Below are 18,229 nucleotides of genomic sequence, written 5' to 3' on the forward strand. Positions count from 1 at the left end.
AGCCGCCCCGAGTCTACAGAGAGGGGCGGCATACAAATCTAATAAATAATAATAATAATAAATAATAATCTCAATAAAATATTTTGTAAATTAAGAGAAAGACATCTAACAGGTTGTAGACTGTCCACGATGTGTCCACAAGGGGCTGCTAAGGCCTATACGGGCACGAAATGTTCTGCCACATGTTGGGCAGAGGTGTGAGCACCATTGTTGTAGCATTTGCAGCCCTGGCTTTGCGGAGTGCTCGCTTCTCTTCTGCTACGATTGTTCTTCTGTCCTCGGAAATCTGGCAACCTTGGTGGATCAGCATGCACCATATTGATCGATCTTGTGCCAGGGTTTCCCAGGAGGTGGTGTCAATATTGAAGGACTTGAAGGAGGCTTTCAACCTGTCTTTGTATTGCTTTCTTTGTCCCCCATGCGACCGCTTTCTGCTCACCATAGAGGACCTGTTTAGGGATGTGATGGTCTGGCATCCTAGCAACATGGCCTGCCCAGCATGTTTGGGCTTTCATCAGCAGGATGGGAATTAGTGGCAGGCCTGCTCTGGAGAGGAACTCAGTGTCAGGCACCTTATCCTGCCACCAGGTCCTCTGAATTCTACGGAGACAGGTCATGTGGAAGTGGTTCAGTTGCCTATCATGCCTCCCTTATGCAGTCCAAGTCTCATGGGCATACATCAGCATGCTTGGCGGACTTTGAGCAACAAGACTATTCCACAATGGTCCCACACGCTGGTCAATAATCTTGCCCTGGCAATTCTGCGGTTGGCCTCAGTGTCAATTGTCCAGCTTGTTGTCACTCATGCCTGTGGTGGCCCAAGTGCTCTGCCAGCAAAAACTGCCTCCTGAGCTCTGTTTTTGCCTGCAACGTCCTCCTGCAACCCTCTGCCAGCGAAAACTGAGTGCACAGCCCTCCCGAGATCTGTTTTTTCTGGCAGTGGCACCAGAGGTTGGTCTTTCGCTGTTTCCAGGGTGGGCCAGATCTGAGCACCCCACGGGCCACATTCTGCCTGCGGGCCTTGAGTTTCACACCCCTGTCATAAGGACACATTCTGTAATGATTGTTAGTTACCAAGGCACCTTTATGCCACAGTTAAGAGGATGTGAAGATACTTCTCCCTGGTGGGATTTAGACACAACACTCATGTCCTTGCAATGGAAGAAATTCTAAAGTGAGGAGAAGGAATATCACAGAAGAGATATGGATGCTTAAGGCCCAGGAGAGGCAACTGTGCCCTCCAAATAATCAAAAGATTCATGGACTTTGGTGATTCCTTTTTATGGGGATCTGCATTGTCTGTAGAAAAGTCAGGCTAGCATAGTGAGAAATGGAGGAGAGCTAGTAATACCCAAAGTAGCCTTTTGTTACTACTACACCAGGAACATTGTGTCCGGTTGTATCTTTTGTCCTCCCCCCAAATATTGCAGTGTTTGGGAACATGTTAGGTGATTAGAATGGTTTTCTTGAGATGAGAGGCAACAGTCTCAGCTGACTTAGATAAAGATTTATAAAAAGTGGTAGTTTTTGCTATAAAATAATTTTTAAAAAGCACCGGCTTATGAAGTGTGTGGCTTTCCTTATCTAATGTTTGTTTGTTCAAAGTTTCTAATATTTACAGCCATGTGGCCTTCCAATGTACAGTATATGTTGGAAAAGCCAACGGGTTTATTAGTACAGTGTTTTCCAACTCTTTCAACTTTAAGATATGTGGACTTCAGCTCCCAGAACCCACCAGCCAGCCATGCTGATTGGGAGATTCTGGGAACTGAAGTCCACATATCTTAAAATTTGCTACAGATTTGAACAATGGATGTGAAAAACGGCCCAACGGGCAAACTGGAAGTTTGCTTTTCCAAACTTCCGATTTGCTCGTTGGGCCATTTTTCCCACTCTGGAAACTTCAGGGAAGCCTCCTGGGGAGGGTGAAAATGGCCTTCCCCAAGGCCGAAAATCAGCTGGACAAGGCACACATGCGCATTGGAATTGACAGAGCAACACTTCGCGTAACCTCAGATATGGCTCCGCGTGCCACCTGTAGCATGCATGCCACAGGTTCACTATCACGGCCTACATCATTTCAGAAAAATAGTTGGACCATCTCTCCCTAAGAACCTCCAGCATTAGAGCGTCTACAATGTCTAGAACAGTGATGGCAAACCTTTTTTTCTTCGGGTGCCGAAAGAGCATGTGCATGTGCTATCACGCATATGCGAGTGCCCACACCCATAATTCAATGCCTCGGGAGGGCAAAAACAGCTTCCCCCATTCCCCGGAGGCCCTCTGAAGGCCAGAAACATCCTGTTTCCCAACTTCTGGTGGGCCCAGTAGCCTCGTGTTTCTCCCTCCTCAGGCTCCAAAGGCTTCCCTAGAGCCAGGGGAGGGTAAAAAGGCCTTCCCCCATCCCACCCAAAGGCTCTCTGGAAGACAAAAACGCCCTCCCTGAGCCTCTGTGTCAGCCAAAAATCAGCTGGTTTTTCAACACCCATGCATTGGAGCTGAGCTAGGGCAACAGCTCATGTGCCAGCAGATATGGCTCCGGGTGCTGCCTGTGGCACCCGTACCATAGGTTCACCATCACTGGTCTAGAGGCTGTTGCCCTGCTCACTTGGTGCGTATTTGATGTATGTGTGTGTGTCTGTGTTACGCTGAGAAGGCTGCCTATTATTTCCAAGTCACCAATTGCTTATTCTTTTTTTAAGGCCAGTTGCCACTATTGTGCAGGATAGAAACCCTGGTTTTTGACGTAGCCTCCCTTTCCAGCCAAAAAGAACTGACTAGAACTGAAGGAAGTGAAACAAGGACAGTTACAGGAGTTTACAGGGGATTTTAGAGGGAGATTGGAAACACTGGTTTAATCGAATTCTGAAATTAACAGAGGACATACCGTATACAGTGGAACCTCGACATACGAGCAGCTCTACTTACGAGCTACTCGAGATAAGAGCTGGGAGGGGAGCGACATTTTTGTTCGCCTCCCGAGCTCACATTCGGGATACGAGCGCCAAGGAGCTGTCTCCTGAAGCCGAACGCTAACTTCCGCGTTCGGCTTCAGGAGACAGCTCCTTGGCGCTCGTATCCCGCGTGTTTTAAAAGGTTGCAGCCGGCCTGGGGGGCTTGGGGGGGGTGCTGGCAAGCCCCGCAGGCCGGCTGCGACGTTTTAAAACACGCGCGCCGCTTCGCAGCTGTCTCCTGAAGCCGAACGCTAACTTCCGCGTTCGGCTTCAGGAGACAGCTGCGAAGCGGCGCGGGTGTTTTAAAACGTGGCAGCCGGCCTGGGGGGTTCGGGGGCTTCCCCCCGAGCCCCCCAGGCCGGCCGCCACGTTTTAAAACACCCGCGCCGCTTCGCAGCTGTCTCCTGAAGCCGAACGCGGAAGTTAGCGTTCGGCTTCAGGAGACAGCTGTGAAGCGGCGTGGGTGTTTTAAAACGTTGCAGCCGGGCTCGGGGGAAGCCCCCGAACCCCCCAGGCCGGCTGCCACGTTTTAAAACACCCGCGCCGCTTCGCAGCTGTCTCCTGAAGCCGAACGCTAACTTCCGCGTTCGGCGGCAGCGGGTTTTTTTGTTGTTGCACGGATTAATTGACTTTACATTGTTTCCTATGGGAAACAATGTTTCGTCATACGAGCGTTCCGACTTACGAGCCTCCTTCCGGAACCAATTAGTCTCGTAAGTCGGGGTTCTACTGTATTGGAGGCTGAAAAATGGATAGGTCACAAAGGAGAAGAGTAGTCAAGGTAGTCCGGAATTCTCCAGTTGTCATAAAAATGCAAGTACAACTGCAGTTTCTGGTGAATCTGTGAAATTTGATGAAGAACACAGTGCAAAAACATCTATTTTGGATTCCCCTCTCCTCCTTGTACTAAGAAAGCACATCAAAGCCATTGCCATCACCTAGTTTCATTTTCCCCAGGCTCCCTCTGCAGATTGCTTATTTTGCCTTCCCCTCCCTCCACCCCCACCCCTTTGCCTACTGTGAAGGCAACAGCTCAGCTTTTTAAACTGCCTTGCCAGATAGTTTTTCTCCCTTATTGAGATTTCTGTAGATAGCTAAGTGATGGATGGATGGATGGATGACCTATCCAGATTCCTAAGAGGTCAGTAAGGGGCGAGTACAAGTGCACTAGAGTGCCTTCCGTCCCATGTCCTATTGCTCTCCTATATCTCCTATACCTTTCTTCTATTTCTATATCTCTTCTTCTATTCTTTCATTGCTATGTTCTATTACTATATCTTCTTTTCTATTATTTCTTAGATATATTTTACTATGAGTATCTCCTCTATAACCTTCATCATGTATTTTACTATGTGTATATATATATATATTTGTTTTCATAGATTTCCATATTTACAGCAGCACGAAGCTTAAAACTTCAGCCTGCTGATGGTATATATATATATATATATATATATATATATATATATGACGGTCTTGGTATATTCGGGTTTCTTCCCGTGTAGGATTTGGAAATTTCTGGCGATGTTTCGACGAGGTCTCACTCGTCATCTTTAGGCTGGTGTTTCTGTCCTTGTTCTAAGGCGAACACTGCGAGACCTGAGCTGCCTTCCTTCTATAAATACTGGTGGCTGGGTGTGGTTTGATGGCTCAGCAATTGCCTGCTGTGTAGAAACTTCCTGGTGAGTCAGTGGGGTAACATCTGGGGTTATTGATGTAGCTGAAGTATGCTGATTAGTTAATGGTTGTTGATTAGGTGTGATATCCTGAGTAGTTGGAGCTTGCAGGCTACGGTATAGTATACCCACTAAATCCCTCATTGTGTATGGGACTAAATAAATAAATAAATAAATAGATAAATAAAATAAAATAAATGGGTGGGTGGGTGGGTGGATGGATGGATGGATGGATGATAAGAGTCTTGTTTCACACAGCTCATTTGGTTTTTAGGGAATCTCCCTCTGGATCTCCGTTTTCAAACATCACCCTTTAGCAAATAATTTTTTCCAGGTCTGATTTGAACCCAAACTAAAGTTTCAGCAGTATGCAACTACCGTATTTCTCAGGCTATAAGACACACGGGAGTATAAGACGCAATTTAATTTTGGGGGAGGAAAATAAGACAAAAGCTGATTGAGGGGGTGGGGGTGGATGGCCTTTCTGAATACCCTCAGTCAGCTGATCCACAGAGCTGAATTTTAACAACAGGTTCATTGGTTGTGAGTTCTGTGCCTTGCTTTTTCAGCCTGTGAAACTTCCATTTCAGAGGCTTTTTTTTTTTCCAGCCCGTGAAACCTCTGTTTCAGAGGCATTTTTCTAGCCTGTTTAATAATTCAGTTTAGGTCCATACTAAAATGATAGCAGTTTTTCAGTATCATTATCTAGACCTGCCTTAGGTTTTGAAAGCCATTGTACCTCATCCATCAAAATCTCCCCACTTCAAACCAGACTTGCTGGTTTGATTCTACTGCAATGCCAGTCTCTCAACCTCATCATCAATGAAGCGTTTTCTTAAATGAAAGTAAAATAATTCCCAATCTCAGCTTCTTTCATCAGTTACCTAACCCAAACCATTTATTTGGGAGACTACACGGACAGTCAGCAGAAGCCATGGCTGAATGCAGGCTGTCACAGCAATTTTGGAATGTACTGAGCTGGCAAGCAACGCCAACAACAACAAAAGGCTCAGTTAGATATATTTGAAATAATAATAATAATGAAAAGAATAGCAGCTTCTCACTAAAAATGTTGAAACGCTAACAAGATAGTCAAGAGAAAAGTGAGGGTTGAGACCAATAGAAATGGGATCAAGAAATGAATTAAAATCTCCAAGGCAGGATGAGGTTCTATAAATGGATGGGTGGGTTGATGAATAGGTGGGTGGATGTATAGATACAACTGGGTGTAGGGATGGAGAGATGAATAGGTGGGTGGACTGGTGAATGAATGGAGGGATAAGTGGATGGATGGATGGATGAGTGGGTGGGTGGGTAGAGGGGTGGGTGGGTGGGGGAGTGGATGTATAGGTAGGTAGATGGATGGATAGGTGGGTAACTGGGTGAAGGGATGGAGAGATGAATGGGTGAGTGGGTGGAGGGAGGGAGGGAGGGATGGGTGGGTGGATGAATGAGAAGAATTAGAGTAGTTTTGGAGAAAGGAGAAGAAAGAGAAAAAAGAAGTTAAAAAAAAGGTTTGCAGGAATTGGGAATGGTTAACCTTACAAAGTGAAGCCTGGAAGGAAAAAATATAGTCTTTGAAATACAATACAGTACAGGCAATCCTCAACAGTGACCGTTCAAAACTACAATGGCACTGAAAACAGTGATTTATGACCATTTTTCTCACTTACAACCATTGCAGCATCTCCATGGTGACGTGATCAAAATGCAGACACTTGGCAACTGACTCATACTTACGACGGTTGCAGTTGTTCTCTTTTGCCAGCAAAGTCAGTGGGGAAACCAGATCACAACTGTGTTACTAGCTTAACAACTGCAGGGATTCACAAGTCGTAAAATGGGGCAAAACTCGCAACTGTTTTACTTAGCAACAGAAATTTTGGGCTCAATTGTGGTCGTAGGTGAGGACTTACCTGTATAATAGTATCTGAAAGGATGTCATATAGAAGAAACTGAAGACTTCCATTGTTACGGAGTGGAGGACCCCAAGTAATAGATTTAAGCTACCAGAAGGAAGATTTCTGAGAAAAAAATAAAATAGAATAGAATAGAATTTTATTGGCCAAGTGTGATTGGACACACAAGGAATTTGTCTTGGTGCATATGCTCTCAGCGTACATAAAATAAAATATACATTTGTCAAGAATCATGTGGTACAACACTTAATGATTGTCATAGGGGTCAAATAAGCAATGAAGAAGCAATATTAATAAAAATCTTAGGATTTAAGCAACAAGTTACAGTCATACAGTCAACATGGGAGGAAATGGGTGATAGGAATGATGAGGAAAACTAGTAGAATAGAAGTGCAGATTTAGTAGAAAGTCTGACGGTGTTGAGGGAATTATTTGTTTAGTAGAGTGATGGCGTTCGGAAAAAAACTGTTCTTGTGTCTAGTTGTCTTGGTGTGCAGTGCTCTGTAGCGACGTTTTGAGGAGTTGAAACAGTTTGTGTCCAGGATGTGAGGGGTCAGTAAATATTTTCCCCGCCCTCTTTTTGACTCGTGCAGTGTACAGGTCCTCAATGGAAGGCAGGTTGGCAGCAATTGCTTTTTCTGCAGTTCTGATTCTCCTCTGAAGTCTGTGTCAGTCCTGTTGGGTTGCAGCACCAAACCAGACAGTTATAGAGGTGCAGATGACAGACTCAATGAGTAGGGTTGAAATTAGACAGGTTCTTGAGAACTGGTAGCGGAAATTTTGAGTAGTTCGGAGCACCGGTAGCAAAAAGTTTAAGTCGTTCGGAGAACCAGCAGTGGAAAGTTTGAGTAGTTCAAAGAACCGGCAAATACCACCTCTGGCTGCCCCCAGAGTGGGATGGGAATGGGTTTTTTGCCATACCCTTCCCCTGCCACGCCCACCAAGCCATGCCCACAGAACCAGTAGTAAAAAGAATTGGATTTCACCACTGAATAAGAGCAGTTCAGCAGTGAAACCAACAATCAAGATATCTCCTTCATTGGATTAACTAAATATGGCTCTAGCAAAGGCTACACAGTCTAGAATTCCTGCATAGAGGAGGAGGTTAGTCTCTCTGACCTAAAGAGCCACTTCCGGTTGTGTTACTTTGTGAATGAGATTGTGTTACCTCCATAACACCCAAGTAAGGATCAGTCTGGCTGAAACAATGCAGCTTGCCAAAGCCTGTTCCATGAACCCCGTGGATAAGCCACGGGGCTCAAATCTGAAAGTGTTTCTTCAGCCATGCTAATTTGTCCATTCAAATATTTGAATGTGTGATTGGGTCACAAAACTCTGCTGGATTAGAATTTGGGGACTCGGCCGGGGACAACTGGAGGATTGAACTGACACAGAAAAGAGACTGAGAAATCGACCAGCTCAAATAGATTTAGCCAACTATGTACGGTAACAACAAAAGAGAATAAATATTTTATTTGGTGAGTTTTTTTATACTGTCTTTCTTCTTAGAAATTCATACACAGTCCTCTGCCTCCTGCGTTGTAAAACCTTTTCTGCCTATTAAGTGAGATTAGATACACAGGACAAACACACAGACAAAGTCACTCAGCAAACTTCCTGTTCTATAAATATTTAAAAATCTAGATTTCCTCAGGGTAGGTCCAGCAAAGACCTTTGCTCATATCTGGACTAAATATGGCTGCTGATGTCTAGGGAGAGTTTCAGTCATCCAGCTCACGATTGTCCCAAAAGGCAAGTGGACTTCCTTGTTTTTTAAAATGTTTCACTATGACAACTTTTTTTAAAAAATTGCTTCTCATCCAAGAAGCTTCTTCATGGAAGTAGAAATTGGATGAGAAGCAAAACATTAAAAAAAAAACCCAAGAAAGTTCAGTTGCCTTTTGGGGAAAAAAAGCACCTCTGGCTGCTGACATTCCTGTTGGTGGAGTTGTCCATAAGCAGATAGAACATAGAATATATAGAATAGAATGTACAGTAATTCTTTATTGGCCAAGTGTGATTGGGCACACAAGGAATTTGTCTTTGGTTCATATGCTCTTGGTGTACAGTGTTCCCTCGATTTTCGCGGGTTCGAACTTCGCGAATAGCCTATACCACAGTTTTTCAAAAAATATTAATTAAAAAATACTTCGCGGTTTTTTCCCTATACCACGGTTTTTCCCGCCTGATGACGTCATACATCATCACCAAATCAATAATTTTTGCAAATAAATAACAAATAATAATAACAATTGTTAATAAATAATTATCTTTATAAATATCAGGATCACTAAGTGTCTTATTCAATGGTGAGTACCAGTAATAATGGTGAGTAAATGGTTAAGGGAATAGGGAATAGTAATTTAGGGGTTTAAAGTGTTAAGGGAAGGCTTGTGATACTGTCCATAGCCAAAAATGGTGTATTTACTTCCGCATCTCTACTTCGCAGAAATTCGACTTTTGCGGGCGGGCTCAAAACGCATCCCCCGCGAAAATCGAGGGAACACTGTACATAAAATAAAAGATACGTTCATCAAGAATCATAAGATACAACACAATGATTGTCATAGGGTACAAATAAGCAATCTTAATATAAATCGTAAGGATACAAGCAACAAGTTACAGTCCTGCAGAAATAAGTGGGAGGATATGGGTGATAGGAACAATGAGAAGACTAATAGTTATAGTAATGCAGCCTTAGTGAATAGTTTGACAGTGTTGAGGGTATTATTTGTTTAGCAGAGGGATGGCATTCGGGATAAAACTGTTATTGGTTTCTAGTTGTCTTGGTGTGCAGTGCTCTATAGCAATGTTTTGAGGGTAGGAGTTGAAACGGTTTGTATCCAGGATGTGAGGGGTCAGTAAACATTATAAATAGTATTTTAAAATACTAAAAATAGTAAATAGAGGGCTTCGGGGCTAAGAGATTAGTGAATTACTGCACTTTGTTAAACGAGTCGTGTGGTCATTAAGTGAATCCAGTCCATTGACTTCGCTCATCAGAAGCTGGCTGGGAAGGTCATAAATGGCCATCACATGACTTGGGGATGCTGCAACTGTCATAAATACAAGTCGGTTGCCCAACACCTGAATTTTTATCATGTGGCCACGGGCAAAGGTTGTAAGTGTGAAAAACAGGTCATAAATCATTTTTTTCAGTGCTTTGTAACGTTGAATGGTCACTAAATGGATGGTTGTACGTTGAGGACTACCTATATGGTTATCTGAGGGACCATCGTTACGATGGTGTTCAAATGAATGCAACTGGCTGCCGTCATTTGCATTGGCAGCCCCACAGCATTAATCCTGGTGGAATTACCTGGAAAGAGTTGTAAATGTGGGAACCAGTCATAAGTCACTTTTCCCCGTTCGGTTTTAATTTTGAACGGTCATTAAATGAATGGTGGTAAGTTGAGGGCTACCTGAATATGTTTCTTTAGACCAGTGTTTCCCAACCTTGGCAACTTGAAGATATTTGGACTTCAACTCCCAGAATTCCCCAGCCAGCAAATGCTGGCTGGGGAATTCTGGGAGTTGAAGTCCAAATATCTTCAAGTTGCCAAGGTTGGGAAACACTGCTCTAGAGTTTTGTACAGACTTCTGTGCAGTTTTGATCATGTGACTATGGGGATGCTTCAAAAGGACCAGATATAAGTGCAAGGACCAATCATAAACCATGTTTTATCAATGCTTATTCTATACAAAGAAATACACCCACACCCACACACACCATGTATATATAATCCTTGACTTACAGCCCTTCGTCTAGTGATTTTGAACACTCACTAAATGGTTGTAAGTCAAGGACTACGCATATATGTTTCCCTGTACAATAAGCAATTCAAAACAAATACATTCACAGAGCAAGAACTTTTACAAATCTAATAAATAAATAAATAAATAAATAAATAAATAAATAAATACTGTATTTTTGAGGCTGGGCTTGTCTCTTCGCCAATACATTCTCCTTTGTTTTTTTCCCTCCTCTCCCTCCCCTCTAGGGAAATACAACTCCTACGGCGGTTGCGGCACAAAAACGTGATCCAGCTAGTTGACGTGTTGTACAACGAAGAGAAGCAAAAAATATATCCTTCCTTTGGGCCTCCCCTGTCGAATTCTGGATTCCCTGGTTTTGTTTGTTTGTTGTTTTGCTTTGTTTTTTTTGGTCTTCCTCATTTCCACATGTTGCTTCTCTGGTTTCTAATGAGGTTTCCTCTTTCCACAGTTAAGATGCTTTCTCCGCAAGACAGGTGTCCGTCATTCAGTGTTGTTTATGAGTGATGGTAGGAATTCTCTCTCTACCTTTTTCTGTCTAAGATCCTCTGATCGGCAGATGTCCAGAGCCCAATCTCAACCTTCTGTATTCAGAGCAGGTGATGGATCTTCTCCAAATCGGAAAAAATGCCACGTTTCCCAACCTCCATAACTTTGTGTGGATTTCAGCTCCACAGCAGAAGGAATTGACTGGTTTTCAGAGAAACTAGAGCAAAATGCGGTCACCTGAACTCAGGATGATGATGATGATGATGATGATGATAATAATAATAATAATTATTATTATTATTATTATTATTATTATTATTATTATTATTATTATTAATTAGATTTGTATGCCACCCCTCTCCGAAGACTCGGGGCGGCTCACAACAACGATAAAAACAATATTATACAGGCACAAATCTAATATTAAAAAAAACTAAAAACCCTATCATAATTAAAAACCAAACAGCACATACATACGAAACATAAATTATAATAAGCCTGGGGGAAAGGTGTCTCAGATCCCCCATGCCTGGCGGTATAGGTGGGTCTTAAGTAGTTTATGGAAGACAAGGAGGGTGGGAGCAGTTCTAATCTCCGGGGGGAGTTGATTCCAGAGGGCTGGGGCCGCCACAGAGAAGGCTCTTCCCCTGGGGCCCGCCAGACGACATTGTTTAGTCGACGAGACCCGGGGAAGGCCAACTCTGTGGGACCTTATCGGCCGCTGGGATTCTTGTGGTAGCAGGCGGTTCCGGAGGTACTCTGGTCCAATGCCATGTAGGGCTTTAAAGGTCATGACCAACACTTTGAATTGTGACCGGAAACTGATTGGCAGCCAATGCAGGCCACGGAGTGTTGTAGATACGTGCTGCAAACAGCTGCAAATGTGGCCAATAGGGCAGCAATTAACTGTAATTTTTTAAAAGCATCATTTTCCTACCTGTCCTCATATTTGCAACCACATTTTGTGGGCCTGATAGCAAAAGCCTTCAATTGTGGAAGGGGAAAGAAAAGATCTGGTCAGCATAGGAGGGTTCAAATTGATTAATTAAAAGTTTCTAAACATGTAGTTGGCATGGATCTACCACAATTTCGCCATGGCCAACTCGCCATCATCCGCTCACTGAGGCCAAGTTGTCGCAGCTAGCTTGTTGTGGACAATTTGACACAACTCTGCAGGACACCCCAGCAGAACCTACTCAACATAGGACAATTTGCCACGGGACAAAAGTTACACTAATATCGATGAAATAGACAGAAGGGATGCCAAACGAAGGAGAAAATGGAAAAGGAATAACGTTGAATTGTTGAATTAATGACGTTGAATTGTCCCGCAGCAAGGGGCCCCAGGACAAGTTGCCCACGTTGAGTTGTCCCGCAGCGAGTTGACCATTGGAAGTTGGCAAGCTGGCTGTGGCGAGTTGTCCCATTTGGCTTTTGCTGTGAAGAAAATCAGCTCAAAGGGAGGCAGCTTGTGTAAACAAATCTCTCTATCCTGTGAGGGGTCAAATAAAGGGAGAACAGTGGGTCAGGCCAGAGATGGGATTCAGCAGGGAAATTTTAAGTAGTTCGGAGAACCGGTAACTGGGCCCCATCCCCATCTATTCTCTGCCTGCCAGGTCCCAGCTGATCGGGAGGAAATGGAGATTTTGCAGTATCCTTCCCCTGCTACGCTCCCCAAGCCAAGCCATGCCCACAGAACCACTAGTAAAAAATTTTGAATCCCACTGTATGTTCTGTTGGGCTCTCTGGTAGAATCCTCCCAAAAATTCACAGGTACCAATTTCAGACCCACACGCGTTTGAAAATTCAAAACAATGTTCTTTAGAATGAAAATTCACTTAAACTAAGCCCTCTTTTGGTATAGCAAAGAGCACTCATCTCCAAACAAACTGGTAATTTGTACAAGTCCCTTATCAGTTCTGTGATACTTAGCTTGCAGCTGTGAGGTAATTCACAGTCACAAAGTGAAACACACTTTGCTCTGGTTTAGTTTCAAAGCAGGGAAAAATCAGCACACACAAAAAGTCAGTCAGTAAAGCAGTCATGAAACACAACGATCGGATAATCCTCCACAATGGCCAAACCCACAGGCTGCTATTTATAGCAGCCTCACTAATTACCACAGCCCCATCCAACCACAGGTGGCCTCATTTTCTTTGACAATAATCTCTCAGTTGTTGTTGCCTATGCTTTGCTCTCCGCATGCGTGGCTGTATCATTAACTCTTGTTCTGAATCCAAGGAGGAAGCTAGATAATTGATCTTCTGAGCTGTCTGCCCCACTCTCCTCCTCCCTGTCACTCATGTCTTCTTGGTCAGAGGAGCCTTCATCAGCAGATTCCACGGGGGGGGGGGGGGCAAACCAGGCCTGCAGCATGTGGATGTCTCCCCCACATCCACAGTCCTTGGGGCAGGAGCTGGGCCAGAGCTAATCACAACACTGTACAAAGTAAGAGATAGTGACCATTTGATCTTCACAGCGCTTCTGTCTCTGTGTTGTATCTTCATTTAGCAGCCGTTTCACTTGGCCGCCAAATCATTGGAATGAGACACGATGGCTAAATGAGGAGGCGGCGTGACCTCTAATTCGCTGATAGCATGACATTCTCTCCCCCAGCCCCAGTAGAGATCTTCAAATGTCTCTTAAAGAAATAAATCTGTTCCTTTACCACCTTTTACAGCCAAGAACGAATTATAATTAAAGGCTGACCTCAACTTACAGCCATAATTGAGCTCAAGGTTTCTGTTGCTAAGTGGGCTTTCCCCCATTTTACAACCGTTCTTGCCCCGAGTCTACGGAGAGGGGCGGCATACAAATTTAATAAATAATAATAACAACATTTCATGAATCACTGCAGTTGTTCAGTTAGTAACCCTGTTGTCAAGCGAATCTGGCTTCCCCGCTGGCTTTGCCTGTCAGAAGGTCTCAAAAAGTGATTGCATGACATTGCACCCATCATAAATTCGAAACAATTGCCAAGCATTCAAATTTTGATCATGTGACCATGGGGATGCTGCAGCGGTCATTAAATGTGAGAAAACAGTCATAAATCACTTTTTTTTACCGCTGTTGTAACTTTGGTTACTCAATGAATGGTTGTAAGTCAAGGACTACCTGCATGACGTTAAATGTTAGCACAGTGTATCCTGGCTTTCCCTAACCCAGCGGTTCTCAGTCTATGGGTCATGACCCCTTTTTTTGGGGAGGAGGGGAGTCAACAATTCTTTTCACAGGGGTGGCCTAAGACCACTGAAAACATATTTCCAATGATATTAGCAACTGAAATACCCCTCCTCTATCCGTCTCCAGGCAGGTCCACCCATATGCAAATAGACTACTGCAAAAAAAAACCCACCCAAAAAACTGTACCTGTTCTGTCAAGCTCTCTGGTAGAATCCTCCCGAAAATTCACAGGTACAAATTCCAGACACACACATGTTTGAAAATTCAAAACATTGTTCTTTATCATGAAAATTCAAATAAACTAAGCACTCTCTTTTTGTATAGCAAAGAGCACTCATCTCCAAACAACCGGGTAATTTGTACAAGTCCCTTATCAGTTCTTAGATACTTAGCTTGCAGCTGTGAGGTAATTCACAGTCCTTCTTCTTTCACAAAGTGAAACACACTTTGCTCTGCTTTAGTTTCAAAGCTGGGAAAAATCAGCACACAAAAGGTCAAAGTCAGCAAAGCAGTCACGAAACACAAGCATCAGATAATCCTCCACAATGGCCAAACCCACAGGCTGCTATTTATAGCAGCCTCACTAATGACCACAGCCCCACCCAACCACAGGTGGCCTCATTTTCTTTGATAATAATCTCTCAGTTGTTGCTGCCTATGCATCACTCTCCGCATGCGTGGCTGTATCATTAACTCTTGTTCTGAATCCAAGGAGGAGCTAGATAATTGATCTCCTTCTGAGCTGTCTGCCCCACTCTCCTCCTCCCTGTCACTCATGTCTTCTTGGTCAGAGGAGCCTTCATCAGCAGATTCCACCGGGGGCAAAACAGGCCTGCAGCATGTGGATGTCTCCCCCACACCCACAGTCCTTGGGGCAGGAGCTGGGCCAGAGCTAACCACAACAGTACCATGGGAACTTCTGAGCATGCACAGAAGCCGAATTTCCAGCACTGCACATGAGTTGCCATCTTGCTTTTAGCTCTTTTTTTTTTGTAATTTTTTTTAAAAAAGCCACTGCACATGTGTGCGTGCAAAAAGCTCATGCACGCCCACGAGGCACGCCCACGCAGTGCAGGGGGAAGCAAACCGGCAGTGAGGTAATTTAGAACCCACCCTTGAGTTTCCTAATTTTTTTATTGTATGGTATAGCTGGGGGCATAACAACACGAGGAACTGTATTAAAGGCTCGTGGCATTAGGACGGTTGAGAACCACTGCTCCAACCAGCCTCCTCCCAAATATATTAGGATTATAATTCCCATACATGCTTTGCAATCTTTACATATTTTCAAGATTAGTTCCCTTCCTTTGGCCTGGGCTATTTGGAGAGCGTCCATAAGTCATTTACAAAGTGGAGTGCTTCCTTTGCATTCAGGAAGTCTCTTGTGTCAATCACAAACCACCCCAGTTAAAAATGGATGCATGGTGGAGGTGTTGGGACAGATGGTTCTCCTGCCTCTCAGCTGAGATCGGTGTAGCGTAAGACTTGAGTGGCGTTAGGCGCTGAAATGCTGTCAACCAGTGGAGGGCAAGTTTTTCTATTACAGGGGTCACCAACCTTGGCGACTTTTAAGACTTGTGGAGTACAACTCCCAGAATTCCTTAGCCAGCTTTGCAAAGCTGGCTGAGGGATTCTGGGAGTTGAAGCCCACAAGTCTTAAAGTTGTCAAGGTTGGAGACTCTTCCTCTATTAAGTCCCACTCCAGGAACTTCCTTAACTCTTTCTCACGTATATGGTGATGGAGTATTGTGTCTGTGGCATGCAAGAGATGTTGGACAGCGTTCCTGACAAAAAGTTTCCAGTCTTTCAAACGCACGGGTAAGTAGCAGACCTGCTTCCTGTCACTCAGAAGTCGCCTTGGCTGAGGAAGCCTCACGCGGAAATAAGGAAACTGGGCTGGTGATTCATGCTGATCGTTTCTGATCATCGGGAGAAGGGGGACTTAAGTATTACTTGCAGTTCAAGGGGTCGTCCCCCCCCTTCCCTTGTTGGAATGAAGAAAAAATCCACTCACTTCCCATGCAGTCTTGGGTTCAAGCATTGGCAGTATCTAAGCCAGTTTAGTTTCCAGTCCGTGTTCCCTCCCATATTTCGGTATACCACACACACACACACACACACACACACACACACACACACACACACACACACATTCAGGATAGTGCTTTCGGCTTCGTGCTAGGACGCACAAAAGCACAAACTCTAGCACGAAGCCGAAAGCACTATCCTGAAGATGATGAGTGGGACCTCATGGAAACGTTGCCAAGATTCTATCAATCTTACATGGGAAAAGACCCGAATACACCAAGACCTACATAGCAATACCCGTGAAAATGTACACAAACAGGCAGGCAGGCAGGCAGAAAGATGGATGGATGGATAGATAAGAGATAGATGATAGAAAGGAAGAAAGAAAAGGAAAGAAAGAAAAAGATAGATAGGCAGACAGACATATGGATAGTGAAATGCTCCCAGCTCACTCATGCCTATTGGTTGTCAAGAGGGCCAGTCACGAAGGGACTGAGGGGCTCCGCCCACCTGCCCGGACGCCACCATTTGAGTTCTTTTACCTTCTGTGCATGTGCAGAGGGTAAAAGAACTGAAATATCAGGCAGGTGGGCAGAGTCTCGTGCTCCCTTCGCTCCCTCTGACGACTGATAGGCACAAGCGAACCAGGAGCATTTGTGTGTCAAGATGGTGAACATATATAATGAATCCTCCTCTTCCTGTTTACCCCACAGCAACAACCCTGTAAGGTAGTGTGGGCAGAGAGAGAGAGTGATTGGCCTAAAGTCACCCAGCCAGCTTTCATGCCTAAAGCAGGACTAGAACTTACCGCCTCCTGGTGATTGGCCCAAAGTCACCCAGTTGGCTTTCATGCCCAAGGCAGGACTAGAACTCCCCGTCTTCTCATGATTGGCCCAAAGTCACCCAGTTGACTTTCATGCCTAAGGTGGGACTAAAACTCATTGCCTTCTGGTGATTGGTCTCCCACCTAGCCTGGTGCCTTAACCAGACTGACAGCTCATGACATAATGCAAGCATCTTTCTATAAAGTCTCAGTAACTGTTCTGTTTCTTGATATGGGATAAACATAGAAACATAGAAGATTGACTGCAGAAAAAGACCTCATGGTCCATCTAATCTGTCCTTGTACCTAAACATTATAAGAATCTTGGTCAGAATCAGACTGAATAATGGCTGATAACTCCTAACTGCTTAATAACATAGATATTGCACTGTGCTTGCCCTCCAGAAACTTGATTTTTTTTCCCCCACCTCATTTTCCCTCTGCCTCCCCCTCATACCTCATGCAGGTACTTTTGCCAACTTATAGATGGCTTGGAATATCTGCACAGCCAGGGCATCGTACACAAAGATATCAAACCGGGAAATCTCCTGCTAACAACCAGTGGGACTCTAAAGATATCCGATCTAGGTGTGGCAGAGGTATGCTTTTGAACTTCCATGCCGGGTGTGAATTGTTATTATAACTAATCTGATGGCTTTAAGACGGGATTGGGCAAATTTATGGTGGACAAAACTATCTTTGGCTTCTAGTCATCCAAATGCTTCCTCTAGGATCAGAAGGCCTCTGAATTACTAGGGAGCCATAGCAGGAACAGGTAGATTTGATTAGATTAGATTTATTGGATTTATATGCCGCCCCTCTCTGCAGACTCGGGGCGGCTCACAACAATAGCAAAAAACAGTACATAGTGACAAATCCAATGCCCACCAATCCAATTACAATTTTAAGTTTAGAAATTCATAAAACAATCCCAATATATATATAAAACAAGCACACAATCAAACAGCAAAACAACATGGGCAAGGGGAGATGTTTTAGTTCCCCCATGCCTGACGGCAGAGGTGGGTTTTAAGGAGTTTACGAAAGGCAAGGAGGGTGGGGGCAATACTAATCTCAGGGGGGAGCTGGTTCCAGAGGGTCGGAGCCACCACAGAGAAGGCTCTTCCCCTGGGTCCCGCCAGACGACATTGTTTAATCGACGGGACCCAAAGAAGGCCAACTCTGTGGGACCTAACCGGTCGCTGGGATTCTTATATGCCACCTCACAGTGCTTTACACAGCCCTCTCTAAGCAGTTTACAGAGTCAGCCTCTTGCCCCCAGCAATCTGGGTCCTCATTTTACTGACCTCGGAAGAATGGAAGGCTGAGTCAACTTTGGGGTGGTCAGGATTGAACTCTTGGAGTGAGTACTGTCTTAATCTG

General features: G+C 44.4%; 1 protein-coding gene across 7 annotated transcripts in view; it reads left to right on the forward strand.

The window, feature by feature from the left end:
• STK11 (serine/threonine kinase 11) overlaps window positions 1-18,229 on the forward strand; it is a 138,175-nt gene that overhangs the window by 53,376 nt on the left and 66,570 nt on the right. For all 7 annotated transcript variants that reach the window (XM_070745072.1, XM_070745080.1, XM_070745063.1 and 4 more), the window contains 3 exons: window positions 10,551-10,634; window positions 15,724-15,813; window positions 17,313-17,445. In XM_070745072.1, coding sequence (XP_070601173.1) covers window positions 10,551-10,634; window positions 15,724-15,813; window positions 17,313-17,445 — 307 coding nt within the window. The remainder of the gene's footprint in view (window positions 1-10,550; window positions 10,635-15,723; window positions 15,814-17,312; window positions 17,446-18,229) is intronic.

Source organism: Erythrolamprus reginae, chromosome 1 (genome assembly GCF_031021105.1).
Source record: "Erythrolamprus reginae isolate rEryReg1 chromosome 1, rEryReg1.hap1, whole genome shotgun sequence".
In the NCBI taxonomy this organism is placed as follows: Eukaryota; Metazoa; Chordata; class Lepidosauria; order Squamata; family Dipsadidae; genus Erythrolamprus; species Erythrolamprus reginae.